This window comes from Coregonus clupeaformis, unplaced genomic scaffold, assembly GCF_020615455.1.
Source record: "Coregonus clupeaformis isolate EN_2021a unplaced genomic scaffold, ASM2061545v1 scaf0057, whole genome shotgun sequence".
In the NCBI taxonomy this organism is placed as follows: Eukaryota; Metazoa; Chordata; class Actinopteri; order Salmoniformes; family Salmonidae; genus Coregonus; species Coregonus clupeaformis.
Window position 1 is genome coordinate 586,741 of NW_025533512.1, and position 27,690 is coordinate 614,430.

At 42.6% G+C, this 27,690-nt stretch overlaps 2 protein-coding genes across 4 annotated transcripts; both read left to right on the top strand.

The window, feature by feature from the left end:
* The first annotated feature begins 42 nt into the window (after positions 1 to 42).
* Positions 43 to 9,143, top strand: LOC121569054 (next to BRCA1 gene 1 protein-like). Of its 2 annotated transcripts, none has more exons than XR_006001325.2 (19): positions 43 to 268; positions 1,786 to 1,848; positions 1,932 to 1,950; positions 2,044 to 2,066; positions 2,225 to 2,410; positions 3,790 to 3,867; positions 4,041 to 4,237; positions 4,574 to 4,699; positions 4,985 to 5,188; positions 5,439 to 5,598; positions 5,779 to 6,048; positions 6,195 to 6,402; positions 6,523 to 6,810; positions 6,913 to 7,083; positions 7,208 to 7,625; positions 7,746 to 7,828; positions 8,235 to 8,333; positions 8,491 to 8,587; positions 8,804 to 8,892. XR_006001325.2 is itself a non-coding variant. In XM_041879667.2 (19 exons), exons 1-19 carry the CDS (start codon positions 167 to 169, stop codon positions 8,975 to 8,977), a joined length of 2,943 nt encoding a protein of 980 aa, XP_041735601.2. In that variant the 5' UTR covers positions 43 to 166; the 3' UTR covers positions 8,978 to 9,143. The 2 variants fall into 2 exon arrangements, 1 of the variants encoding a protein (XP_041735601.2); XM_041879667.2 differs by having other exon boundaries at positions 8,235 to 8,310; positions 8,804 to 9,143.
* Positions 9,144 to 13,249: 4,106 nt separating this feature from the next.
* Positions 13,250 to 25,559, top strand: LOC121569052 (transmembrane protein 106B). Of its 2 annotated transcripts, none has more exons than XM_041879666.2 (7): positions 13,250 to 14,625; positions 16,069 to 16,279; positions 20,421 to 20,574; positions 20,731 to 20,871; positions 20,983 to 21,026; positions 24,512 to 24,565; positions 25,059 to 25,559. In XM_041879666.2, the coding sequence occupies exons 2-7, from the start codon at positions 16,071 to 16,073 to the stop codon at positions 25,174 to 25,176; spliced, it is 720 nt and encodes a 239-aa protein (XP_041735600.1). In that variant the 5' UTR covers positions 13,250 to 14,625; positions 16,069 to 16,070; the 3' UTR covers positions 25,177 to 25,559. The 2 variants fall into 2 exon arrangements, with proteins under 2 accessions (XP_041735600.1, XP_041735599.1); XM_041879665.2 differs by lacking the exon at positions 13,250 to 14,625 and adding an exon at positions 14,894 to 15,410.
* The last annotated feature ends 2,131 nt before the right edge of the window (positions 25,560 to 27,690 follow it).

Here is a 27,690-nt window from a genome sequence, read left to right on the forward strand (position 1 = left end):
TCCTGTCAGGTGATCATGTGGGTGTGTTTACATAGCTGATGATGTAAACAAAAAAGACGCCCATCCGGATAAATCACATACCATAAAGGCAGACTATCTGTATTTATCTCGGCAACAGCGATACATTTTTGTTGTCAATGATATGTTTTAATAGAAACAAGGAGCAATGGACTTCTACATCAATTTGAAGGTCAATTTCAGGGGGAATGCGAAAAATTTTCTCCTGTCAGGCTCGGAGACTAAGAGTTGGGAGTCAATGGAGGCCATGGTAAGCAAGGATAACGACGGTGGTGTTTTCATAGCAGCATTCACCTTGTCATACCTTTACCGAAGCCTGTTACTGAAAGCTATCAACGATCGATCGCCGGCCACTTATTTACTAAATGTTGTATACCTCCTATACATTATTGATACCCTGTAGTTGAAAACATTGTTTATTATTAACATTGCTCTAGCTATGATATTCCAGTATTGAAAAATTAGGGCCTAACGTTAGCGAGTTACAGTAGCTAGCTAGCTAAACGTAAACGAACAGAAAAGCAGTACTACAACAACGCCCCAGTCGCAACAACATCATATCGAGCAATGCTAAAATAAGAGGCGCTGCTAATAATAAGTGGATATATGACATTTGGCCTACATTTTGCTGAAGATAAATTAGAAATGAATGTATTGCATGCCCTGCAGAGGGCATCCACGTAGATGAGTATACATGCGTCGTAACCATGTCAATGGTAACAACAACAGTAAAGAAGACCAGTGACATTCTTGATATGAGCACTTGAAGCCGTGGTTGTCAAAATAGACTACAAATATAACCTCTCGTCTCATTTAGCCCCATTATCATCTATTGTTGAAATTATTCAGTTGCATAATTTTGGGATTAAGTCATATTTACCCCAGTGACACTTTATTGACAACAGTCAGGCTATTGCGATGGAGGGCTACACTGCACGCTACAGTTAATGTTGCTGGTTCTTTGCGGTTCTCATTTCCTTTTCATAAATGTAATATCAGAACAGATTACAAGCCTATATGATAGCTTGGTTCATGTTAGTACTGTACTATTTTTGACGTCTGTATGTGGAGCGTATTGATTCAAGGGTATGAGTCTGGCTTATGACACATGAGGCTTCCATCTCTCACTCCAGGGTTTAACAGCCCTGCCCTATGATGCCCAAATAAACATTTGAGCCAAGCTGCCTCATCTGACAACGTCCCCTTATGCCAAGATGTGTCACTTTACAAAGCAAGCCATTAAAATATAGTGCAATGGGCTGCATTCTCTCTCTCTTCACCCAGTAAAATGGGAAATCTTAATTTCTGGGAGTGTTAGACTGAGTGGATGATGCCAGTTGTTGTGAGTTTTTGTTTTTCCTATATGGAGAGCTTATGAGACTGTTTCCCTCTGAATCTCCTGGCAGCACTAAGCTCAGACTCCATCGTCACTCCACTGTCCAGTCACCAAGTCATGGAGTTCATCCTCATTGAAATTGCCATTGCGTCTCCATGTTCCCATGGCATTGCCTTCTAGGAGAATTGATCAATTTCCCTTTCAGGCATCATATGCTACATCATAGCACTGATTGTTCATTCAATTAGCAAATATGGGATACTACGGCATAGCCTAAATATAACCGTGATAACATGATTGATTTTATTGGCTTTCCTTGAAAGGATCACTTTTATGTCATTTGGAGGCACCTGTCCTTTATGTGTCTGAGAAACAGCTTGCTAAATCATGTAATACGCTGGTGGTTTATAGATTGTGTATTTTGTCTACAGGTGAAAAGGTCCTTTGGCCTGTGTAATCTACAAGTGACTTATTTTGATGAGGAGAATGAGGAGGTGAGTGAGAGCAAAGAGTTACGGCAATGTTAATACAATGCTATTACAATGTTGTTGCAATACATTTCCATTTTGTGTTTCAGGTATCCATAAACAGCCAAAGTGAGTAGTAAATATATATATTTTAATATTAATAATATTAGTTCATTGTTCAATGTAACATGTGCAATTAATTATATTTTTCCTCTCTTCTAGTGGAGTATGAGGAGGCATTAAAGGTAGGTGGTAACTTAAATCTGACTCCTGTCCCTATTTACGCCTTATGATAACAAAAGGTTCAAGTGAAGTGTAACTGTTACCAAAATATGCCTTCAAGTAGCAAAGCAATACATTTCCAAAATGTAATTAACCATCATTCCGCTGTTGATTTCATCAGAGTGCATCCAGGCAAGGGAACCGGCTGCAAATGAATGTGTATGAGACCAGGGGTCAGCCCACGCGTGTGCCGGCCAAGGCCAGTGGAGGGGAGCCCAAGAGAGGGTTCCGTCCCCCACAGCACTGCCCAACCCTGGCTCAGGTGGTGAGCAGGAAGGTCCAGGCTGCTGTCCCTGAACAGGGCATGGTAAGGACAGAGCTAAAGATATACAAACTACTGTATACTTCCTACTTAATAGTGCTGAGCAATTGACCAACATTTTGGTTATGTTTCGGTTTTTAAACAACAAATTGACCGACGTTGGTTCATTTATTTGAAATACATTTCGTTCAGTTTTTTTCTGTGAGCTCAATGCGCACATCTCACAGTTTCTCTAGAGATAAATTAGATCCTGAACTGTGCGATGTAGTATGGAGTTGTAGTTTCCAACAGGCCAATATTCTACATAGTTTAGCGCATAAAACGTGGTAATTAATTAACTACAATGACCGTAATCCATTGCGCATCTACTTGTGCGCGATCGTGAGGTGATATAGAGAGCAGCTGTTGCTTCGTGAGGTACCTCTACCTGAAAATACATGATCTAAGTGATTGGTAGTTGGTATTTAGCAGTCATAAAAGTATGCCTTATTTACTTTGAAGAACTAAAACATTGTAATTTTGTCAGACAGCATAGGCAGCAGCTCTATAGAGATGAGATGACTTGAAATTAAATAATAAAGTAATCAAATAAAACAAATGTAATATACACAATAACTGAAATATTTTATTAAAGTAAAGTATGTGAATAAGTGATAAGCAGTAATGGGCAGTCACAGCATTCAACCCACATAATGCATAGTTCATTTAATGTTTGTTTTTTAAATAATCGAAATCAAAAACCGTGATATCTTTTAAATAATTGAACCGGAACCGAACCTACCTCAAAAAGCACTGATCGCGAGGCCTTCAGAGTGGCGCAGCGGTCTAAGGCACTGCATCGCAATGGTTGAGGCGTCACAACAGACCCGGGTTCGATCCCAGGCTGTGTCACGACCGGCCATGACCGGGAGTCCCATAGGGCGGCGCACAATTGACCCAGTGTCGTCCGGGTTAGGGGAGGGTTTGGCCGGGGGGGGGCTTTACTTGGCTCATCGCGCTCTAGCGACTCTTTGTGGCGGGCCGGGTGCCTGCAGGCTGACTTCAGTCGTCAGTTGAACAGTGTTTCCTCCGACACGTTGGTGCAGCTGGCTTCCGGGTTAAGCGGGCGGGTGTTAATAAGCGCGGTTTGGCGGGGTCATGTTTGGGAGGACACATGACTCGACCTTCGTCTCACCCGAGCCCGTTAGGGAGTTGCAGCGATGAGACGATCGCAATTGGATATCACAAAATTGTGGTAAAAAAATACAAATAAAATAAAAAATGGCTCAGCACTATTACTTTTATATAGCTACTTCTTTCTAATTGAATGAGATTTTGTGTCATTAGGTATTAATTGAATAAAAGTAAAAACCAAACTAAGTCAATGCGTGACATACAATAAATATGGCTTATTCGTCTGATTTCTCACTACTTTGGTTTCCAAGGTGATCATGAAAGAACTAAAGGGGACCAAAGAGGAAGATAAGACACCTCCAGCATGGTTTACATCTTACATGGAGAAGGTGAGGAGATGATTTGGACATTGATCTTTGGACCTTACTGTGGTTTTATCTTCAATGAATGTACTATTTAGAATCATACCACTTAACCTTGAAATGAAACAGTTGTATGTGTATATTTTATAGATAAAATTAAACTAACTAGCTAACCAGTAACCCAAACTCTTGTCATCCAGTTCAAGGACCAAGTAGTGAGGGAAGCAGTGGAGAAGATCTGTCGGGAGTTCTCGGGCCAGTGCTGCATCCACAAGCCCATTGGGGCTGAGGCCCAGATCCCTGAGGTGACCTCCTCCACCCTGCCTGGGGGTCCTAGTTCCACCCCTGCCTGCAGCAGCTGCCGGGGCCAGACCGTTGGGGGAGGATACCAGTGCAGGTGAGAAGGGGAAGAGGAGAGAGGTGGTTCAGGTGGCTCAGAGAGAGACTAGGGAGGACATTGACAAATGTGAATTAGTTAAAATGTCTGTAAAGGTAAATAAACACTAATGTAATCAGATATTTTCTTTCATGTTTTTGTAAATAGCGTACTCCCACATACTTTCAATTAAGTGCCTCCAAAATACATTGTGTTGCTCCAAAACAAACGAATTCCTTTGATCAGTTGTCGTTTCCATTTCTACAGTATGCGAAACCTGAGAAGATCAGTTTCAATTAATCAGAAGGCCCTTTGGTTGGTGTGCCCCTCCCTGACTGTCTGGTTTCTTTTTCCCAGTGTGTGTACATCCTGCACGCTGTGTGAGCCCTGCAGTTTCTCCCATGACCCCAGCCACAACCTGGTGAGAGCCAGAACACCCCTCTCCATCCCTGAGCACGGCTCACCAGCCCCAGACCACAGCAGGTAAGACCAGGGTTGGAACATATTACATATTGTAACAGAGTTACATATTCACTTTTTGGAACCTCATTTAACGCTTATGGGGTGCCAATGTTAATTCATTCTTGTTTATGGGGCTGCTATGGTTTGATATGAGAAATGACTCTCAATTTTGGGGATTGTTTTGTGTTATGTCATTTTCAATCCTACAATGATCATTGTCGTGAGAAAAGTGTCAGAACTGTATCTGTCCTCTATGATGGCCGATCAGAAACCCTTGCATTCTCCCCTTCTCTACCTCATTCCCAGGTTTTACCGGCGAGGGGACCGGAGCTTCCGTAAGGCGGAGAAGCAGCGTCTGAAGGCTGAGAAGCGTCAGCTGAAGGCGGAGGTAAAGGAGATCAGGAAGCAGCTGAAGATGGAGAGGCGGGGCCTGCAGTGGAGTGCCGCCGGCGATGGGAACTCCTCCCCTGTCCTGCTCCAACCCAGGGCCACCCAGGCCAACAGCCCAGAGTACGTCTTAAAGGGACCGTTCACCGAAATTAGATGAAAGTAGATACTGCTGGCAAGACTTGGTATTCAGTGTATCATGAGGTAAAATCAGTGAGAGGCACAGGTCTTGTCTCTGTAGTTAGACTGCTGTCAAAAGGAGGGAAATGACAGAGAGAGTTGTGCTTTGGCCATAATTAAGAGATGGAGAGAGGAAAGGATGGAGAGACATGTTCTGTGATTTAATAGTGTATTTTGGCGCTTTGTCCCCCAGGCGTCCCAAGCGGCCCTGCCCTCTGGTGGTGCCAGCCATGACGGCCCTGTTTCTGGATGAGAACCTGCCTGATGGGACTCGTCTTCGCCCAGGCACAAAGTTCATCAAGTACTGGAAGATGAGGAACACTGGCAGCGTGAGCTGGAGCTCTGAGACCAAGGTACTATTATGGGATGAGAATGGACCTGGGATATGCACATTATCTGAGGTTACCATTGACAGCCACAGTACTCTTAGCTGAAAGAGAGGACACGATGAAGAGGGTTAGGCATAACACTGACAGTCACTCTCTCTCCCTCCCCCCCTCTCTCTCTCTCTCTCTCTACCCTCATCTTCTCAGCTGAAGTTCATGTGGGGGAACCTGGCGGTGGCGTCGGGCGACCGCTGGCGTGAGGTGGCTGTCCCTTTCCTGCAGCCGGGTCAGGTGGGCGTGGTAAGTGTGGCCCTGTGCGCCCCAGCCCTGGAAGGCTCATACACCTCCCACTGGCGTCTGGCACACGGTGGGGAGCAGTTTGGCCCTCGTGTCTGGTGCAGCATTATGGTGGACCCCCTGGCCCCTGCAGCTGTGATGGCAGATGGCGTTCTGGTGTCGCCCTGCGTCACTCCCCAGGCAAGTCCACCCACCCTCTTGACTTTGGTTCTCAGTGGCCAAACTGCTATACAATGCTGTAGTTCTCTGGAAAAGATGGTAGTAATCTCAGTTAAGTATGTATTCTGTCTGGGTAACAGTTATTTTAATATGCTGGTGCTCTACAGGGGAAGAACCCCCTTTCCGCAGATAAGGGTGGAAAGTCTTGTGCTGCAGCCTCTAGGGACCAAGCACTCATGTCAGTGGACCAAGACGAACGAGAATACTACATTCCCTCTGTGGACCTGCTCACAGCCCAGGACTTACTCTCCTTTGAGCTGCTGGACATCAACATTGTTCAGGAACTAGAGAGCGTGCCCAACAACACCCCGGCAGGTAAGCCTTCCAATGCTATTTACATGCTAAAACTGCAGGGTGTTCTTAATCAGTTGACTGCACTTTTCCTGTATCTTTTCTGAATTTCTCTCTCATTTTCTCTCTCTCTCTTCCACACAGATATGACCCCATGCATATCCCCACTGCCCCATGACGGTCCCCTGCAGGAGAAGCCCACCCTGGGGTTGATCCAGGAGGAAGCAGAGGCCCATCAGGCCCAGGGAGTCACAAGCATCCAGCTATCTCAGTGCCTGGGGCCAGGGGCGGCGGGGGGCCGGGTTCCAGCCCAGGAGGAGGGAGAGGAGGATATCAGCGGGACTCAATTTGTGTGTGAGACGGTGATGCGCTCGCTCACCCTGGAGGAGGCACCAAACCACACACCTCTGCGTGGGAACTGCCCCGGCAAGTGTGAGTTTTTATTAATTAATTTAGTTCCATATTATGCCTATGTTAATACCAGATTAAGGGCCATAACAGTGTAACCAAAATTCCTTTCCCTGATCTTCACAGTGGTCCGCCCGGCAGCCCAAGGTGGCGCCGCCTCCTCCTCTCTTAAAGGGAAAGGTGTTGAGAAGCATTTGGAGGCGAGGGCGGAGAAAACCCAGGACATATCCCCCATCAGCCCTGTGGCCCCAGCCCTAGCCCCACCCCAGCTGGCTATACCAGAGTTTAGGATGCCAGGTGATTGACCCACCTTATCCTCCTGTTTTCAATTAGTTGATTGGTTGATAAATACCACTTGAGCTCAAATCTGGGCCCTGTTGTCAGGTAAAAAACAACAATTAAATAGTTTGACCGTTTGCAGATGAGGGACTGGAGTCCGACATCGAGAGCATCTGTGTGGACGCCAGCGGTGACGAAGACAAGGGTGAAGATAAAGGAGAGTTGACAGAGGGGAAGAGGGGCCCCCGCAGCCGTTCCTCCTCGGCCTCATCCGAGGATTACATCATCATCCTCCCTGACTGCTTCGACACCAGCCGCCCGCTGGGAGAGTCCATGTACAGCTCCGCCCTCTCCCAGCCTGGCGACGCCCCCGACACGCCCACAGACCCCGACCGCCAGGGCCGTACCACTCCAGAGGGGGAGCACGATGAAGCAGAAGAGACCGTTTCAGGCTCCAGCAGCGCCAACGATATGCTGTGCACCTCCCAGACGTTGGACGCCATGCCCCTAACCCCTGTGGTGGTGGCACCCCCTCGGCTCAACTCGGCTCTTACACCCAGGTGAGAAACCATGGGCCAGCTGTGCTTGGAAATAGGTTTACGGTGCTATTACACATTTTGACAGTGCTAAATTGCTGAGATGTTCCAAATGTAGATGTATATTGTTGGTGTTGTCTTCAGCCCAGAGAGCAATGATCAGACCGAGCCAGCAGCAGAGTCCCTGGACAGGACTGAGGTCTACCAGCAGGGGGAGTCAGAGGATGGTAAGGAACACAAACACACACAAACACACACACACGGTCACGTACGTAGTTCTAGCAACTAAAGGAAACAAAGCGTTTTTGTTTGTCACATAAAAGCAGTTGGGCCTAACTGACAACAATGCCCTAACAGTAATCATGTTTTCTGCTTGCTGCAGTGCCTTTTTGCTGTCTGATCATTCAGCTGTAATATCGAAAGTACAATGTCTACTTGGTTCTAAACAAACACAAGTACTAAGCACTAGATGAATGGCTATGGGGTAGAGGTCTGCTTGGAGAGTCATTCTTGTCAAAGAGCACCTTCTATACACTCCCCTCTAGAGCTCTACAACTTATCCATATGAGCATACCGGTATATCCTTTTCCCAGAACATAACCAACCAGTCATCTCTGTTTTTGTGTCTGAAAGGTTCCAAGCAGCCAGACAGCCAACCAGACAGCCCATCTGCTTCTGGTGACTCAGAAGACAACTCCGAAGACCCTAGGTGGGACCCTGATGTGCAACTCAGTCAGTTCAGATGCTAATCTTTTCCTAGATCTCTCTTGTTAAAGAGATAGTTAAAGCGGAATGTCTATTTAATGATATTAGTGTTGGCTGACCAGAAACAAAATGGTGTCAGTAAGACTCACACCCTGGCCCTCTCTGTCTGTCTTGTTCCTTCTAGGCACCCCGGCATCACTGGAGGCCTGGTGAAAGGAGCCCTGTCTGTCGCAGCATCCGCCTACAAGGCTCTGTTCACTGGGCAGTCTGGCCCAGTGCAGGTCAGTCCTCCATTCACTTCCTACAGTGCTGTTAATGATGGCATTCAAGGTCATCGTTTTTGCAATCACAGAAGATTGCTATATCATATTAACATGGTGCTTGAGACATCGAACTGGAATGCCACAATTGTGAGGCTACTTTAACATGTCATTACTGACTGAGTCAAGTTATTATCTAGGAGGTGTATTTTAAACAGTATGTTGTCCTTCCTGCAGCCCCCAGTGGACGGAGCCACCCAGGACACCATGATGGCGGTGCTGGTGGAGATGGGCTTTGGAGACCGGCCGCTCAACCAGCGGCTGCTGAAGAAACACAACTACAACCTGCTGGACGTGGTCAATGAACTGGTCCAGATGACCGACAATGACTGGTACTCCACCCGCTACTGAGGAGAGAGGGAGGAGGAGGAGGAGGAGGAGAAAGAGGTAACCTCTTACCTCTGACGCCTTGACCTCTTTTCTCTCTTCCTCCTCTCTTTTAGATTTGGACCAAGTTGACAGGAGGTACAGTGAGGGAAAAAGTATTTGATCCCCTGCTGATTTTGTACATTTGCCCACTGACAAAGAAATGATCAGTCTATAATTTTAATGGTAGGTTTATTTGAACAGTGAGAGACAGAATAACAACAACAAAATCCAGAAAAACGCATGTCAAAAATGTTATAAATTGATATGCATTTTAATGAGGGAAATAAGTATTTGACCCCCTCTCAATCAGAAAGATTTCTGGCTCCCCAGGTGTCTTTTATACAGGTAACGAGCTGAGATTAGGAGCACACTCTTAAAGGGAGTGCTCCTAATCTCAGCTTGTTACCTGTATAAAAGACACCTGTCCACAGAAGCAATCAATCAATCAGATTCCAAACTCTCCACCATGGCCAAGACCAAAGAGCTCTCCAAGGATGTCAGGGACAAGATTGTAGACCTACACAAGGCTGGAATGGGCTACAAGACCATCGCCAAGCAGCTTGGTGAGAAGATGACAACAGTTGGTGCGATTATTCGCAAATGGAAGAAACACAAAATAACTGCCAATCTCCCTCGGCCTGGGGCTCCATGCAAGATCTCACCTCGTGGAGTTGCAATGATCATGAGAACAGTGAGGAATCAGCCCAGAACTACACAGGAGGATCTTGTCAATGATCTCAAGGCAGCTGGGACCATAGTCACCAGGAAAACAATTGATAACACACTACGCCGTGAAGGACTGAAATCCTACAGTGCCCACAAGGTCCCCCTGCTCAAGAAAGCACATATACAGGGCCGTCTGAAGTTTGCCAATGAACATCTGAATGATTCAGAGGAGAACTGGTGAAAGTGTTGTGGTCAGATGAGACCAAAATCGAGCTCTTTGGCATCAACTCAACTCGCCGTGTTTGGAGGAGGAGGAATGCTGCCTATGACCCCAAGAACACCATCCCCACCGTCAAACATGGAGGTGGAAACATTATGCTTTGGGGGTTTTTCTGCTAAGGGGACAGGACAACTTCACCGCATCAAAGGGACGATGGACGGGGCCATGTACCGTCAAATCTTGGGTGAGAACCTCCTTCCCTCAGCCAGGGCATTGAAAATGGGTCGTGGATGGGTATTCCAGCATGACAATGACCCAAAACACACGGCCAAGGCAACAAAGGAGTGGCTCAAGAAGAAGCACATTAAGGTTCTTAATCCCATAGAACATCTGTGGAGGGAGCTGAAGGTTCGAGTTGCCAAATGTCAGCCTCGAAACCTTAATGACTTGGAGAAGATCTGCAAAGAGGAGTGGAGCAAAATCCCTCCTGAGATGTGTGCAAACCTGGTGGCCAACTACAAGAAACGTCTGACCTCTGATTGCCAACAAGGGTTTTGCCACCAAGTACTAAGTCAGGTTTTGCAGAGGGGTCAAATACTTATTTCCCTCATTAAAACGCAAATCAATTTGTAACATTTTTGACGTGCGTTTTTCTGGATTTTTTTGTTGTTATTCTGTCTCTCACTGTTCAAATAAACCTACCATTAAAATTATAGACTGATCATGTCTTTGTCAGTGGGCAAACGTACAAAATCAGCAGGGGATCAAATACTTTTTTCCCTCACTGTATCCTGACTATGACCTAAAGAGACATTCCCACAGACTTTGGGATATTTAGGCTATCAAATAGCTACAGTATGTATATAGATTCATTTAACATGGCCGTTTCTGGCTGTTGGCTTTTGCATAGGAAAGGGGGAGACTGAAGGGGGGTGGATGAGGTGGCCTACTCTTTCCAGGAGAACACTTTAATTTCTGTTGAAACAAATGGTAAACATATCACAAGTTGCTATCGCCAAGCCATTCCTGTCAAAAGCATACTCAGCCTTGAAGTCATAGATTGGAATACAGGCTGAATATGCAGCCATAGACCAGGTATATTCAACAAGAGTTACAGTATGTGTAAGCTTAGCTGAAGGGGTGTTTGGTGTAATATATATTTATCACAGAGAGACAGAACCATATAGGACTTACTTCTATAAGCTGTGGCAATAGTCAACATTGAATGATGTTAATCAACTTCATAGAGTGTTTGAATAGTGGACACGTCAGGTCCTCATTCCAAGTGTGTATGACTGTCAGTGTTGGAGAACGCTATGCTTCTTTCAGATCACAGCAATTAAACACACACACCCCCACCCCCACACGCTTAAACCTTTCTCAGCTTAACTGTTCAAAGTATCAGCGTACTGTAGACATATGATGCGTGTCTTATTGATTGAAGATTATAATTCCCCTACTTTCTGTGAGGTCGTGCCATGGGGTGACAACATGCTATGGATATTTTTGAAATGAGGACCATTACATTGATGCACTCCATTTAATTCCATTTTAAGAGGGTATATTAATCCCCATTCTTGATTAGGAGCATATTTAGGTTTAAAAAGAAAAATAATGTAAATATAATATACAAATATATGATTTTTTGTTGCACATGGAAGACAAATACTGATGCAAACCCAAAAGACTAGCTGCTCAAGAAGTGAAGGATGTTATAATTGTTTAAGACCCTGTTGAAGGGATTTTATTTATCAAAAAATGAATTAACCACCTTTAGAAAATGTCTTCAATCTGTTCTATATTGTCCTCAGAGGGAGGGGGTTCTTTTCAGAACAATACATGGGGCCTGGTGATCATGATACACTGCTCAAAAAAATAAAGGGAACACTTAAACAACACATCCTAGATCTGAATGAATGAAATAATCTTATTAAATACTTTTTTCTTTACATAGTTGAATGTGCTAACAACAAAATCACACAAATATTATCAATGGAAATCAAATGTATTAACCCATGGAGGTCTGGATTTGGAGTCACCCTCAAAATTAAAGTGGAAAACCACACTACAGGCTGATCCAACTTTGATGTAATGTCCTTAAAACAAGTCAAAATGAGGCTCAGTAGTGTGCGTGGCCTCCACGTGCCTGTATGACCTCCCTACAACGCCTGGGCATGCTCCTGATGAGGTGGCGGATGGTCTCCTGAGGGATCTCCTCCCAGACCTGGACTAAAGCATCCGCCAACTCCTGGACAGTCTGTGGTGCAACGTGGCGTTGGTGGATGGAGCGAGACATGATGTCCCAGATGTGCTCAATTGGATTCAGGTCTGGGGAACGGGCGGGCCAGTCCATCAATGCCTTCCTCTTGCAGGAACTGCTGACACACTCCAGCCACATGAGGTCTAGCATTGTCTTGCATTAGGAGGAACCCAGGGCCAACCGCACCAGCATATGGTCTCACAAGGGGTCTGAGGATCTCATCTCAGTACCTAATGGCAGTCAGGCTACCTCTGGCGAGCACATGGAGGGCTGTGCGGCCCCCCAAAGAAATGCCACCCCACACCATGACTGACCCACCGCCAAACCGGTCATGCTGGAGGATGTTGCAGGCAGCAGAACGTTCTCCACGGCGTCTCCAGACTCTGTCACGTCTGTCACATGTGCTCAGTGTGAACCTGCTTTCATCTGTGAAGAGCACAGGGTGCCAGTGGCGAATTTGCCAATCTTGGTGTTCTCTGGCAAATGCCAAACGTCCTGCACGCTGTTGGGCTGTAAGCACAACCCCCACCTGTGGACGTCGGGCCTTCATACCACCCTCATGGAGTCTGTTTTTGACCGTTTGAGCAGACACATGCACATTTGTGGCCTGCTGGAGGTCATTTTGCAGGGCTCTGGCAGTGCTCCTCCTGCTCCTCCTTGCACAAAGGCGGAGGTAGCGGTCCTGCTACTGGGTTGTTGCCCTCCTACGGCCTCCTCCACGTCTCCTGATGTACTGGCCTGTCTCCTGGTAGCGCCTCCATGCTCTGGACACTACGCTGACAGACACAGCAAACCTTCTTGCCACAGCTCGCATTGATGTGCCATCCTGGATGAGCTGCACTACCTGAGCCACTTGTGTGGGTTGTAGACTCCGTCTCATGCTACCACTAGAGTGAAAGCACCGCCAGCATTCAAAATTGACCAAAACATCAGCCAGGAAGCATAGGAACTGAGAAGTGGTCTGTGGTCACCAACTGCAGAACCACTTCTTTATTGGGGGTGTCTTGCTAATTGCCTATAATTTCCACCTGTTGTCTATTCCATTTGCACAACAACATGTGAAATGTATTGTCAATCAGTGTTGCTTCCTAAGTGGACAGTTTGATTTCACAGAAGTGTGATTGACTTGGAGTTACATTGTGTTGTTTAAGTGTTCCCTTTATTTTTTTTGAGCAGTGTATATCAAAAGCATTGTCTCTTTCCACTTGGTATCATTCTTTAAACTTGGTATAATTTTTTCCACTTTATATAATTATTTTTTAAAAAACAATGTACGTCAAGTTCTTTCAAAACTTGAAAACTGAAATCAAGCAGTGTGTAACAAGTTTGAAATGCTTTTATTATTTTCCAATATAGAAATGCTAACGTGTTTCAGGTGATCTTAGGAGGTAATCTTTGTTGTAAAAATATTTTTGGTTTTAGAGTTGATTGCTTGAGGGCTGTTTGGAAATGTAAAGGAAGATTTGCCTATGTTCTTCTGGTTGAAGCTTGCTCATGTCATCGTGCTTGAATTTGCACTGTACTATATGTTTATATTTGTAGAAAATAAAAGTTACTGGAAAGGTTTGCTTAAATCTTGCACACTAAGGGGAACTTGACAGGGTTGTGGGCATTGTGAAAAAGAATTATAGCACTTGCAGTGATCAGTCATATAATGTAGCAAATGGATATTGGTAAAAATCTATGTTAATACAGAAACCCTTTGAATCAACCCTATTTTGGTATAGTGTAGTCTTAATGGTTCTTAGGGTTTGCCTTACCAAAGGATAAGTGTCTGCTAAATGACTAAAATGTACTGTCCTACCAAGTGGTGGTATCTGATTTATTGCCACTTATGAGTCAACTTTTAGGGTGTAAAGGAGAAACTGAATTAAAGGACAATAAGGATTGTGGTGTTTGAATTAATTAAAATTAAAGTAAGCTTTTCCCACAGTGGAAAAATGTATGTCAGAAATGATGGCAGGTTAATGGAGGTCAGAAACAGTGAGATTCATAAATTTCTACATACATGTACTTGAAACATTCATACCTTCCATATATGGGCAGGATATTTTCATAGAGGGTGAAGAATGAGAAAACGCCAAAAAGTTTTTGGGGAGGGATAGTGTGCAGATTGTCTGAACTATTTCTGTGTTGCACTTAAAAGACTTGCCTGGAACCCTGATGTTGAATTGCATTGAATTCTAGGTCGTGCCGAACTGAGCGTTTGAATCAGGAAAAGTTTATTCTCACGACCTCTACAAGCCAGAATGTTTAATAAAATTATATTTTAATGTACTTTACCGGCATGCGCACAAGATACAAATACATGCACTACTTGCCGAGCTCGTGCACGTGTTTACATGGTTTTGCGCATGCTTCAGGGGATAGAAATCTGAATGCACTACCAGGGCTTTGGAAAGTTGATGTAATTATACTTTCCTGTGGATATATTGTCTCACATTCCTATCATCAAAAGGACCAACCTCACAGACGACCGGTAAAGTACGTAAAAATTCAATTTCGGGTTTCCAGGCAATTAAAAGACATAGGCTACCTGTGATGTACAAATATCTGTCTCTAATAAAAGTTACCACATTTAGAGATGTCACTTCTCTTTTTTGAATAAGGCTAAGTAAATAACCATAAAACGTTTAAAATGCTCACATACTCAAAAACATATCCAGGAATCAATGTATGTATTTGACTTTATTTGTTTAAAAAATGTGTTGAGTAGGCAACCTTTTAAAAATGCACTATGCAGAAATTGCTCTGCCATTTCCTTGTTGCTAAAATTAGCCTAATTTCAGTTTGTGACAAAACAAGCAAGTGCAGTGTAAAGAATCATTACCATTTAAACCACTGTGAAATATATTGACAAAACTGAAAGTAAAAGACTCAAAAATGAAACTTAATCACGGGAAGCATAAAAATAGCACACATAGAACAGATCTAACGCTTCTTATACTTTCTTTCAATGAAAATGACAGATCTAGAACTCATAGATCTAGAACTGTCATTTCTATGTGAATTTGGTCGTGTCGGCCAAAAAGTTACATATTGCAGCTTTAATTCTTTCCTGTGGGAGGCATCAAAATTACGCGGTGTCACCATCATCTGGATAGGAAATTGCTCAGCGAGTGAAGGGGGAATGTGACCAACATAAGAAGAATATTAGACGAAAACATTTTTCACGGCTGCTGTGAGAGACATATGGTGTGGAGTTAGATTACAGATCATCTTGATGACGACGGCGCCGTCTTTATAAATTGTAACACCCCATTAACAAGGTGAGTAAACACATTGCAACAAGTTGTTTTCTTCAGGGGTGGCAGAGAGACGAAACTCTTATCACAAGCTTTGTATGCAGTGTTGTAAATGCGTAGTCAAATTACTGTTTAGATTAGAACTATAACCCTAACGTTCGCCATGAGTTATTTGATACACTTTTGCTAAATTGTAGTCTTAATTCACAGAAGATGTCTGCTCTAGAAGTCCCCACAAGAATAGTAAATTAACAAACATTTGACTAACTGAGGACATTTTGCCGGTCTCCACAAAGAAAAAGGTTATTTCTAGGGGGGTTAGGTTTTAGGGTTAAGGTTAGGGAAAATATGATTTTGAATGGGAGTCAAATGTGTCCCCACAGGTGTGTGTGTGTCTCGGTCACCAGATCTTAACACAATTTAACACTTACGGGAGATTCTGGAGCGGCGACTGAGACAGCGTTTTCCACCACCATCAACATAACACCAAATTATAAAATGTATTGTGGGAGAATGGTGTCGCATCCCTCCAATAGAGTTCCAGACACGTGTAGAATCTTTGCCAAGGCGCATTGAAGCTGTTCTGGCAGCTCGTGGTGGCCCAACGCCCTATTAAGACACTTTATGTTGGTGTTTCCTTTATTTTGGCAGTTACCTGTATGTATGACTGTCTCTTTGGCAGGCATGGGAGCTGGTTCCAGTCAACCCAGTGAGAATGATGAGCAGGCCATCATACCCCAGCAGGACAGGAGGAAGACCTCTAACAGGAGACACTCTGAGGAAACACTGGACTGCCCTACCTGCCAGGGCACGGGCCGCATCCCACGAGGTCAGGAGAGCAAATTGGTGGCAGTGATCCCCTGTACTGATCAGAGGCTGAAACCACGACACACGTAAGACCATGTTGAGATTTCCAGCAACAATTGTTTTCTTTCCCACATGCATCATTTAGAAGGTCCTTTGTAAGTCTATGGTGTTTTGCAATCACCATGTATATTGACTTACTGTAATAATTGTTTGTTTGGGAGGACATACTAATTGGTGGCTTTTCTTTAGTGAATCAATTATCCTAAGTTGATAAGATGGAACTGTGTGTTATTTGTATCCAGTATTATAGTGTTGTTTTAAGTTCAAGGGAGGGATTCTGTACTTGTGGGCTTCTAACATGTATTTAAAGTGTCTCAATGACTAAACCAGGGGTGTCAAACTCATTTTGGTTCAGGGGCCACATACAGCGCAATCTGATCTCAAGTGGGCCAGGCCAGTAAAATAATAGCAAAATAACCTATAAATAACGTCAACTCCAAATCTTTACCTTTGTTTTTCAATATTATGCATTAATTTATCATTTAGCCTACATATGTGCATTATAACTCACAGATCACAGTGGATCTACAAAGGCACAAAACATTTATTCACAGATAAGCCTATGGAACTGAAAAAATTGCATTTCACTTTGATTAAAACAACTTGTTTTATTAACTTATCTTATTTTAATGTACAGTATACATTCTGACCACCTGAACTGACTCACCACACTATGCACAAACTAAAGTGGGAGCTATGAAGAACGTTATCACAATGTTCATGGTCTTTAAATATTACATTACCACAGTAAATGTTATTTTTTCACAGAACTATATTCTTCAGATTGCAAAACGTCGCTTAAAGAGCATTACAAGTCTTACAATTAGACTTTACCTACTCGCTGTTTAACCCCCTCCCCTCTCTTTCTCTCACTGCGGCCTACCGGCTGCTCCTGAAACTTGGCATCTTTTAGCCTTCACGATTGCATCAATATCAGGTGTCAAATCCTGAGTAGCAGCCAATTTCATAATGTCATTTAAGTGCTTGTGTGTTAGCCTTGAGCGCAGCTTTGTTTTATTGATGTTCATTACAGAGAAAACCTGTTCACAAAGATAGGTAGTCCCAAACATGCATAAAACCTTTGCAGCCAGGGCTGTTAATTTGGGGCACCCTGGCAAGAGATACTGATAAAATGTGTCCAAGCCCACAGAGGCAAATTTGTCCTTTATACCTGAATCACACTGCAAGTCAATTATTTCGAGTTGGATGTCAGCGGGCAGATCAGAAGCCTTGACTGTGAATGGCGAGCAAAAAACGGCAAATTCTGTCTCAAGTTCACCGAAGACCTGAAACCGTCGCTCAAACTCCCGCAGCAATCTTGTCTTTGTATTGAGCCATGTCAGCATTAAGTCCGGTCGCACGCACATCTCTTAGACAAGGGAAATGAGCGGTGTCACCGCTAGATAGTTGTGTCTCCCAGAGTGACAGTTTCAACTTGAATGCGCGTATGCTGTCATAATACTGAGTGACAACTTTTTTGCGGCCCTGCAACATTTTGTTAAGATTATTCAGGTACTCTGTAATATCCACCAGAAAGGCAAGATCCTGCACCCATTCTGGGCATTTAAGTTCCTTCACTGGTTTGCCTTTTTTCTCCATGAACTGTTCAATTTGCTCTCGTAGCTCAAAGAAACGCTTCAGCACGGCACCTCGGCTTAACCACCGTACTTCAGTGTGGTATGGCAAGCCATGCGTAATGTCTTTATCACTGAGAAGACTGTCAAACTGACGGTGATTCAAACCTCTTGCTCGGATGAAATTAACAGTGCGGACAACCACCTCCATGACATGATCCATTTTTAATGATTTGCAACACAATGCTTCCTGGTGCAAAATACAGTGAAATGTCCAAAACTCTTGTCCTCCATTTGCGGCCTGTACTTTATCTCTGAATTTTGTCACAACGCCTGCTTTTCTCCCAATCATTGATGGCGCACCATCTGTAGCCAGGCTGACGGCACGGGACCAGTCCACTCCGACTCTGTCCAGCGCTCCAACGAGAGAGCTCATAATGTAATCCGCTGTTGTAGTATCCGTCATAGGTACCAACCCAAGGAACTCCTCGGTGACTGTCAAAGTCGCATCAACACCACGAATGAATATGGCCAGTTGAGCAACATCTGTAATAGCAGTGCTCTCATCAATTGCAACTGAAAATGCAACAAATGACTTGACTTTGTGATTCATTTGGGTCTCCAAGTCTGCCGAGAGATCTGAAATTCTATCTGCGACAGTGTTTCTCGTTAGGCTAATGTTGGCAAAGGCCTGTCGCTTTTCAGGGCACACGATTTCTGCAGCCTTTAGCATGCATGTTTTCACGAACTCACCCTCAGAAAATGGCTTGGATCCTAACGCTATCTCATTAGCAATAAGGTAGCTAGCTTTCACCGCTGCATCACTGACCTCTCGGCTACGGGTAAAAACAGACTGCTGTTTCTTCAGACCCACTAACAATTCATTTATCTTCTCTATTCTCAGTTGTCCTCGCAAATGGTTGTATTTTTCACCATGATGAGTCTCATAGTGGCGCAGAATATTATATTCATTGAGCACTGAAACTTGCTGATTACACACCAAGCACACAGATTTCCCATTCACTTCTGTGAATAAATATGAATCAGTCCATTTTTCTTGGAAAACTCTGCACTCTGTGTCAACTTTTCTCCTTTTTGACAAAGACATTTTGGTAATGTGGGTAATTTTGACAACAAGAGCTTAATAACGATAAGGCAAGATCGGCAGATGGCGCATTCTGGGCGCGTTGCTGTCATGTGCTGTTTATTTCAGGATCTCTCGTTATTTCAGTGCGAACTCTGCTGGACAAATTTGGAATATCTGTTCCTTTAAAAAAAAAAAAGTGGACGGTTCTGGCGGGCCGGTTCTGGCCCGCGGGCCGTATGATTGACATCCCTGGACTAAACGCAACAACTCCCAGGTCAATGGAAGCAACCATTTGGACTCAATGAAGACAAATTGATAATCCATTTGTCCCAGATAAAACCGGTTCATGGGTACCCTTTGACTTGAGTTTCAATGCAACACACAGTTGAATGTTTTCTTTCTTCACTGTCATCATTTAGTTACATTCAGGGGAAATAATTTGTTTTATTTAGTATAGTATAAGCTTCTGTCTTAAGCATCCTAAATAATACCATAGATTCCACTTTTGAAAAATAGTTAACTTGGCCAAAAAGCAAGCATGATATTCCAACTGATTATAGGCTACTAAAGCCAACGACTGAAAATGTGAACCAGGTTTTACCGCTGCGCCACGGAGTTCAGATGAAAACAGGAGAGAATAAAATGTATATCTGGGCCCCGTGTAGCTCAGTTGGTAGAGAATGGCGTTTGCAACGCCAGGGTTGTGGGTTCCATTCCCACGGGGGGCCAGTATGAAAAATGTATACACTCACTAACTGTAAGTCGCTCTGGATAAGAGCGTCTGCTAAATGACTAAAATGTAATGTAAATGTAATGTTCAGTGTGTTGTGTGCAGAGTATTATTGCGTTCAGTCAGAGTGCATCTGTATCTAGGTGTGTTTGTGTGTACTGCATGAAAATGCTTGTGGTATGTTAAAGGCCTAATGCAGCCATTTTTTTCAATATCAAATCATTTCTGGGTAACAATTAATTACCTTACTGTAATAGAGTTCCATTAAAATGGGGAAAAATTGCTTTTTAGCAAAACTATTTCTCAAGCAAGAATTTTGTTAAGACTGTCTGGGAGTGGTCGTATGCCGTGTTCACATGCTTGTCGGAACTAGGAAACTCCCGACTTGCGCAGCACATGTAAAACAACCAGTTAGCAAGTCGTACATTTCAGAGTTTTCTAGTTCCGATTAGCAGTTGAACGCAGCATGACTGGAGTGGGGAAAACTATCTGTTATTTGCAGATGTTTGGAGCTTTTTGTTATTGGTCTACTAACCGCATGGCGATGTCACCATGGAAAGCCGAAACTCCCGCCCATGCAAACCTGCTGATTAGAAAATCCTGTGTAGATTGTATTTTCAACCAGCAACTATCAAGAAATAACACTCGTCAAATTCTGTCACACTTTTACAGCGTTAGTTTCATCACAATATGATACAAAACACAGGAAAAAAATGTTTTGACTGCACTGGGCCTTTAATCAATTCTCAACTTGTACATATCGTGTCCCCCTATAGGAAGTTGTATGTCACCGTGTCAGTGACGCTGTGCCTGCTGGTCAGCTCGCTGGTCCTCTTCTTCCTGTTTCCTCGCAGTGTCATCCTCTCACCCGTGGCTGTCAAATCTGTCTATGTTTACTTCACCCCGAAAACTGTCCAAATGAACATCACGGTGAGACCTCATTGGCCTTATTCATCCATATACCACACAGTCAAAACAGTTTCTATCTGCCATACAATTCTTGGCCTCTTGTCTCTTCCTCTGCATCACTGGAGTGTGTGTTTTGGAGGTGAATGTAATAATCACCTTGTCTCTTTCCCATCACAGAACATCCTGAATATTACCAATGACAACTTTTTTACAGTTCAGGCCTACAACTTGACAGTGCAGGCTCTTTTCTATAAAACTGTTGTGGGCACGGCTGATATGAAAAATGTCACCACTGTGAAACCACTCACTGACAAAACGGTGAGCACCTCCCCTCATTACCAACTGCTATACCGCAGAGACGTTAGCTTCTGTAAGCCTCTAAATATTGTTACTTGACTCACTGACGCGCTTCCTTATTTCCCCTGACAGTTTGCCTTTGAGATTCCTGTCAAGCTAGTGGAGGAGGGTCTGAAGTAAGTACAAACTATAACCTTGGTTAAATTATGTCTGGTGCTGAATCTTCCATCGAGTCAGTACTGAGACATAAAGTTGCTTTTGTGGCTGTTTGGTTATACAAAGTGCCATGGTAACACTTACAATATAGTGACGCAGTCCTTTTAAATGAGTTGTGCTGTAAAGTTCAGCTTATTTTGATTGTGGCATGTTGTCATATGAATGTAATGTCGCTGTAAATGTGAGAATTTATTCAGTGTGCTCTACAGACAGTTAATTCCTTCCTTTTCCTTGGATAGTTATTTTTGAATAATGTATAAAGACAAAGCAAAACTGGATTTTTGTATTTAGAACAAGTCTGAGGCATTACTATCAAATGTTTGAACAGATTGATATTAACTATTTGTCTTAAAAAAGTACATAAGCATACATAAACTAGCATAACCTGCTTAGCTGGGAGCACTGGCATGCGTAATCCATCTCCATTTCCTCCATGTGTTGCAGGCTAATTGTCACTAGCAGTAGCACTTCTTATTCATAAAACAAGTCAAAAGCATTCCCACTGGGCACACCATGTCATTTCAACGTGGATAATTGGTTAATATTTGGTTGACACGTTGATCAATGAGATTACAACCTATATTCACCCACTCAAAAAGACAGCCAAAAGTTAGTTGAATTTCCAATGTGTTATCACTATGCTTTCAGCGATCTTAAGAGCACAACCAAATTCCAATGGAAATGCAATGTCAGATTTTGTTTATTTATAAAACAGATTGTGTTATCACTGCACTTCTTTTAAAAGCAGAACCAAATGACCTGGATTGCAGTTGAAATTACATTAAAAGTATATGGTGCAAGTGATCAATGCCGTTCGAGATTCGGCAAAGATTACAGAAATTGTGAAGATCTCCACAGACCTGTGACGACTTATGCATGCTTTTTGAACATGCAAACATTATATGATTACATAAGAAATTTATAATTACAGTAACCTCAATGTGGCCTTGGGTGTGTTACTCATTTTAAGGTTGAATGTTACATTCTCTTGTAAGATAGGCTATTTACTGTATTACAAAAGTAATATTGAATTGTGTTTGGTTGACAATGCAACCAAATATCAAAATTTTTGAAGGAGAGGTATGGGTAACTGCCAAAATAAAGGAAACCAACCTAAAGTGTCTTAATAGGGTGTTTGGCCAGAACAGCTTCAATGCAGCTTGGCATAGATTCTACAAGTGCCTGGAACTCTAAGGGAATGCGACACCATTCTTCCATGAGAAATTCCATCATTTGGTGTTTTGTTTATGGTGTTGGAAAACGCTGTCTCAGGCGCCGCTCCAGAATATCCCATAAGTGTTTATTTGGGTTGAGATCTGCTAACTGATATGGCCATGGCATATGGTTCACCTCGTTTTCATGCTCATCAAACCATTCAGTGACCACTCGTGCCCTGTGGATGGGGGACTTGTCATCCTATGGGGCATAGCCATGGTAGCCAGAATAGTGGCCTGCCCAACATTTTTATACATGACCCTAAGCATGATGGGATGTTAATTGCTTAATTTACTCCGGATCAGGAACCACACGTGTGTGGAAGCACCTGCGTTCAATATACTTTGTATCCCCTCATTTACTCAAGTATTTCCATTATTTTGGCAGTTACCTGGATCCGCTACTTGGATTGTTACATCTGAGCCACTGGCTTAGTCCCATAGAGTACCACAGTATGAGTCATAATACCCATAAAACCTAGCAGTCAAACAAGGAAATGGTTCCAATCTTTTTTCCACCATTCATTTTTCCCATAGGGGATTTTAGAAACACTTAAAATAAGGGCTCTGTTTCGTATAGGCTTACCCTGGCGTGATCTTTTTGATAACCGTGTAAATCTCTCTAGGACAAAGTGACTTATCAATATATTCGCCTGTATTTACCCCTCAAATGAAATGCTAATGTGGCTATCATAAAGAACTACAAATGCCATGATGATCTGGACGAGACTGCCGAATCGAGGCAAAGGTAAGAATCTCTGGATTAACTATAAACTATTTAGTAATTCATATATTGGCAACATTTCTTTAAACTGAAAATTCTTTGAACTTTCTTGTGCAAGTTTTAAATTGACACAATACCTGTTAGCAAAGGTGTCAGCTAGAGCTTGCAGGGATTTGTAGTTTTGCATGATGTCTACTTTGATGCTAATTAGCTTTTTCAAATCTGAGTAAATAGAGCCGACTATATTGATAAAAGTCACCTTGTCCGAGAGATTTACATGGTTATCAAAATGTCACGCCAGGGTAAGCCTACATGAAACAGAGCCCTTATTTTAAGTGTTTCTGAAAATTCCCTGTGGGAAAAATGAATAGTGGAAAAATGATTGGAACCATTTCCCTGTTTGACTGCTAGGTTTTATGCCTTTTAGGACACCTCAACTGTGGGGCTCTATTTAACATTTTTATTTTTATTTGGGTTGGAGACATAGCATAGCATCCAACATAGCATTTGTTAACTTGTCGACAAGTTAATAGGCTATTTATTGTATTTCAAAAGTGATATTGAATTGTGTTTGGTTTATGTCTCCATCTCAACCAAAAATCTAAGTTAAAGAATATGACAAAATAAAATTAAACTTTAAATAGTTTGATTTTATTTAGTTCTATTCTTTGAGTTTTTGGTTAAGATGGAGATATGAATCCAACATATAAATTATACATTTGTAGATTAACTGGAATTAAAGCCAGACTAAGTCATTGGCACAGATGGAACTATCCATGCAGAAGGTGCATCTCCTCGTTACATTTGAAGTCAACCAGAGCTTGAAACACTAGGCCTATTGTATTGTCAATTTTTAGATTAATTCTGGGTTGAATTTAAAGAATAGCTGTTGATGACTTTGCAAATGCTATATAGGCCTAAATAGCATAATTTATTAAATAAGTCCTAAAGTATGGTCACAATTTAATTTGCTCTGTTAAACCTACCCTTTGGAATGACTTTGATTAGCAACAGTGAATGTATTTAGTTTTAAAGTGGATAGCTCTCAACAATAATTGTCACGATAGCACATTGGTAATAGTCAATGACAAATCCCAAAGCTAAGCAGGGCTGGGCTTGGTTAAAACCCTGGATGGGAGACTGAAGGGTAGCTGTAGATGGATGAATTCTCCAGTAGGAGGTGCTGCCCATCCTATAGTTTTTTTCTGATAATGGATATAAAGTTGACGTTCTGACATTGTTTTAAAGGTACAAATTCAACATATTTTATACGTTTGTCTGAAATTTGGTTACCATGATGACATGCACAATCCTGTGTTTGAAATTTCACCGTCAAAACAACACCGTCAAATCCAATATTTTTTCCACATCACAATATGTTGACCAATTACATTGTAACAACGCTAATTCAAGAAGTTTGTGCCCAGTGGGTTGTTTTGAAATCATATGATCTTTCATAAGGAAATCCTGTAGGTATTCATTATTTTCTCCTATTTATTCTTCCCAGCAATTACTGCAAGAAATCTACAATCAAGATCCACACGTTATTTGTCCATCTTCAGTGAGTATGTGCCCTGTCAGTCAGTATGGGTAAAACACCCCCCAAATGTAGCTTTGTTCCCACAGTTTAGCCATTTTAGATTCTATTAACATTATAATGCATATATTCAACAATGAACAAGAATCATGTTGAATCTGTGTTCTGTGGGGAAAAATGTAATACCATAATATAATAGTTAATGACTAAATGTTTTGATGATAAATGGACACAACCTCACCCACCTAGTAAACCAATGGGGTCAGAGACTAACCTATTTATTTCTTATCAGTGGTTAAAATCGGAGGAAGTGATATAAAAAGGGCTGTATTGCTTGTTAACTTGGCCCAGTTTTTACAGTGATGGCTCAAGGGAGAGTTTCTTTCATGGTTGCAGTTAGGAAACCTTGATAGCTGGCTTACTAAATCTGGTACAATTACATAAATTATCATTACATTTAATGAATTAAATAATAAATGAAAATGGTATAACCATCTTTATCTTCCACCTCCCTCAGGATGTCCATGACTGTCTACTACCTGGCCCACTTTGAGCAGCTTTCCCTGGACACGTTTGAATACATAGACTGTGGGGCTAACACCACAACACCCCACCTCATCAACCCTACACCCTGAGACCGAGGGCTCAATGAGGGGCGTGAGGGGAAGACTGAGGAGTAAGCAATAAGGCTATGAGGTGAACAACTGTGGTCAAAAGCCATACAGTTGGTTTTTCTTGAAAAATGCAAATGTTCCCTCAAGTTATGGGGAAGAAAGAAACAGCAAAAATGTGGAGCTTGAAATTAATATGAAAGCTCTGAAATGTTGTGTTCCTCTTTTTTTTATGCACCTCTGTAGCACTTGCTTTATAAGTAGGGTCATCTCTGTGGTTGGAGGCTCTGCGTTCTGAAAAGTAATTTTCTTTACCAAGATACTGAAATACTTGAGTGGATTACAAATTTGCACATTTTTGAAAGAGTAATGCATAATTTCCAATAAAACAGATAACACATACAAAAGTTGGCTTTCATTTATATTTAATTGATGTTGGTTAAAATAGGTCAAAATTAAGTGTTCTTAAAGTTATGCATACAATTATGTAGCATTGATCACATAATGACTGTAGTAGAGACTATTTAGAACTTTTCTATGGAATCACAGTTCTCTGTCTTTGACTTGTAATCTAAGAATGTGATTGTGACTACTGACCACCCATGTGATTTCTATGTTAAGCCATAATCTCTCTGTAATTGAATGCTAACTAAGAGCTATAACAAGAAGATCTGGATATTAATTCATCTATGGTTTTTCCTGTGTCACTGAAATGAGATTATTAGTGAGGGGAAAATGGTGAAGTTGTTTGGAATCCACATGGACAAGTAGTGTCAACACAGGTATTTTTGGAATGGGGAAGCTAACCAATTTACTTCTTTGCCTTGTGTTCTTGAGCTACAATATAATCATGGCAATGTTTCTTGTACCCTGTTAAAAATACTCTTAATCTTTTACTTTCTCTATTCCTTGGGGTAAGGGTTTTAGTGCATTGTTTTCACCTTTGTCAGCTCAGTGAAATAAATTATAAGCATTTGAAACTATTCAATACAATATTTTCTCAGGCTTTGTGATTCCATGTTCTTTGTTTGGTCACATGATTAAAGGATGTCGTACTTTGAAATAGCCACAGTGTGGTGCTGAAGTTGCATAGAAAAAGTTGCCTTGACGAATGACAGTTGGGTCCGGTCCATATGGGTCTTCTTCACCAATGACTGGATATGGGCTCTTCACCACTGCTGAGAGTACTGTATGGACTGTAAAATCGAGGAATAAACACTCCTATAATCTTATGTACTGTATCAATAATACATAGCATTATCACAGAGTATCACATGCACTCACTGAGTATCTGTTGTCAATCTTAGCACTGTACTGGAGCTTGTTTTTGCAGTGTGAACATTCATTCACGGCTGGAAGACAAGAAGGAGAAGAAAATGGCATGTTGGTGGATACGACAGTCGTGAGGAAGTTATCAAAAGTGCTCATACGGTACTCTAAGATTTTGTACAGATATGTTGTAATCAGCGTTGTGCTGTTACTAAGAACATGTCATTCTTCCTGTCAACTGGTGCAGTTGTCTGTGACTGTAGTTTCACAGTCGATAATTCACCTGCCAAATAGCACAACACAAGTGGTCATGCCAATGAACCGTATGTGAGCCATGTCAACGGGCTGGCAACTACATCTAGTCCTTTCTCACCCATGACAGGCACTCACTGGGGGTTGCATCCAGTAAGAATGAAACAGGAAAAAGTATTTTTTAAACAATATTATTACCACTACCTGAACTCGTAACCAAGCGTTTTCTCCTGTTTGTTTCTCCTGAACATAATTCAAGACTTGGCTGCCTGCCACAAACCTCAGGTTTCCAATCCCCATAACTCCTCATCTGTGATATTTGAGCCACTACACAGTAGGAGCGCAGAGTGTGGCCCCCATGTATTATTTAACAGACCCCATTCTAATGAGAGGACGGTAGAGCGTGACAACCTCTGCTGCTGTGGAGACTTGGTTTGGCCAGGCTAGAGTCATTAAAATGATAAAACTACACTGCTCAAAAAAATAAAGGGAACACTTAAACAACACAATGTAACTCCAAGTCAATCACACTTCTGTGAAATCAAACTGTCCACTTAGGAAGCAACACTGATTGACAATACATTTCACATGCTGTTGTGCAAATGGAATAGACAACAGGTGGAAATTATAGGCAATTAGCAAGACACCCCCAATAAAGAAGTGGTTCTGCAGGTGGTGACCACAGACCACTTCTCAGTTCCTATGCTTCCTGGCTGATGTTTTGGTCACTTTTGAATGCTGGCGGTGCTTTCACTCTAGTGGTAGCATGAGACGGAGTCTACAACCCACACAAGTGGTTCAGGTAGTGCAGCTCATCCAGGATGGCACATCAATTCGAGCTGTGGCAAGGTTTGCTGTGTCTGTCAGCGTAGTGTCCAGAGCATGGAGGCGCTACCAGGAGACAGGCCAGTACATCAGGAGACGTGGAGGAGGCCGTAGGAGGGCAACAACCCAGCAGCAGGACCGCTACCTCCGCCTTTGTGCAAGGAGGAGCAGGAGGAGCACTGCCAGAGCCCT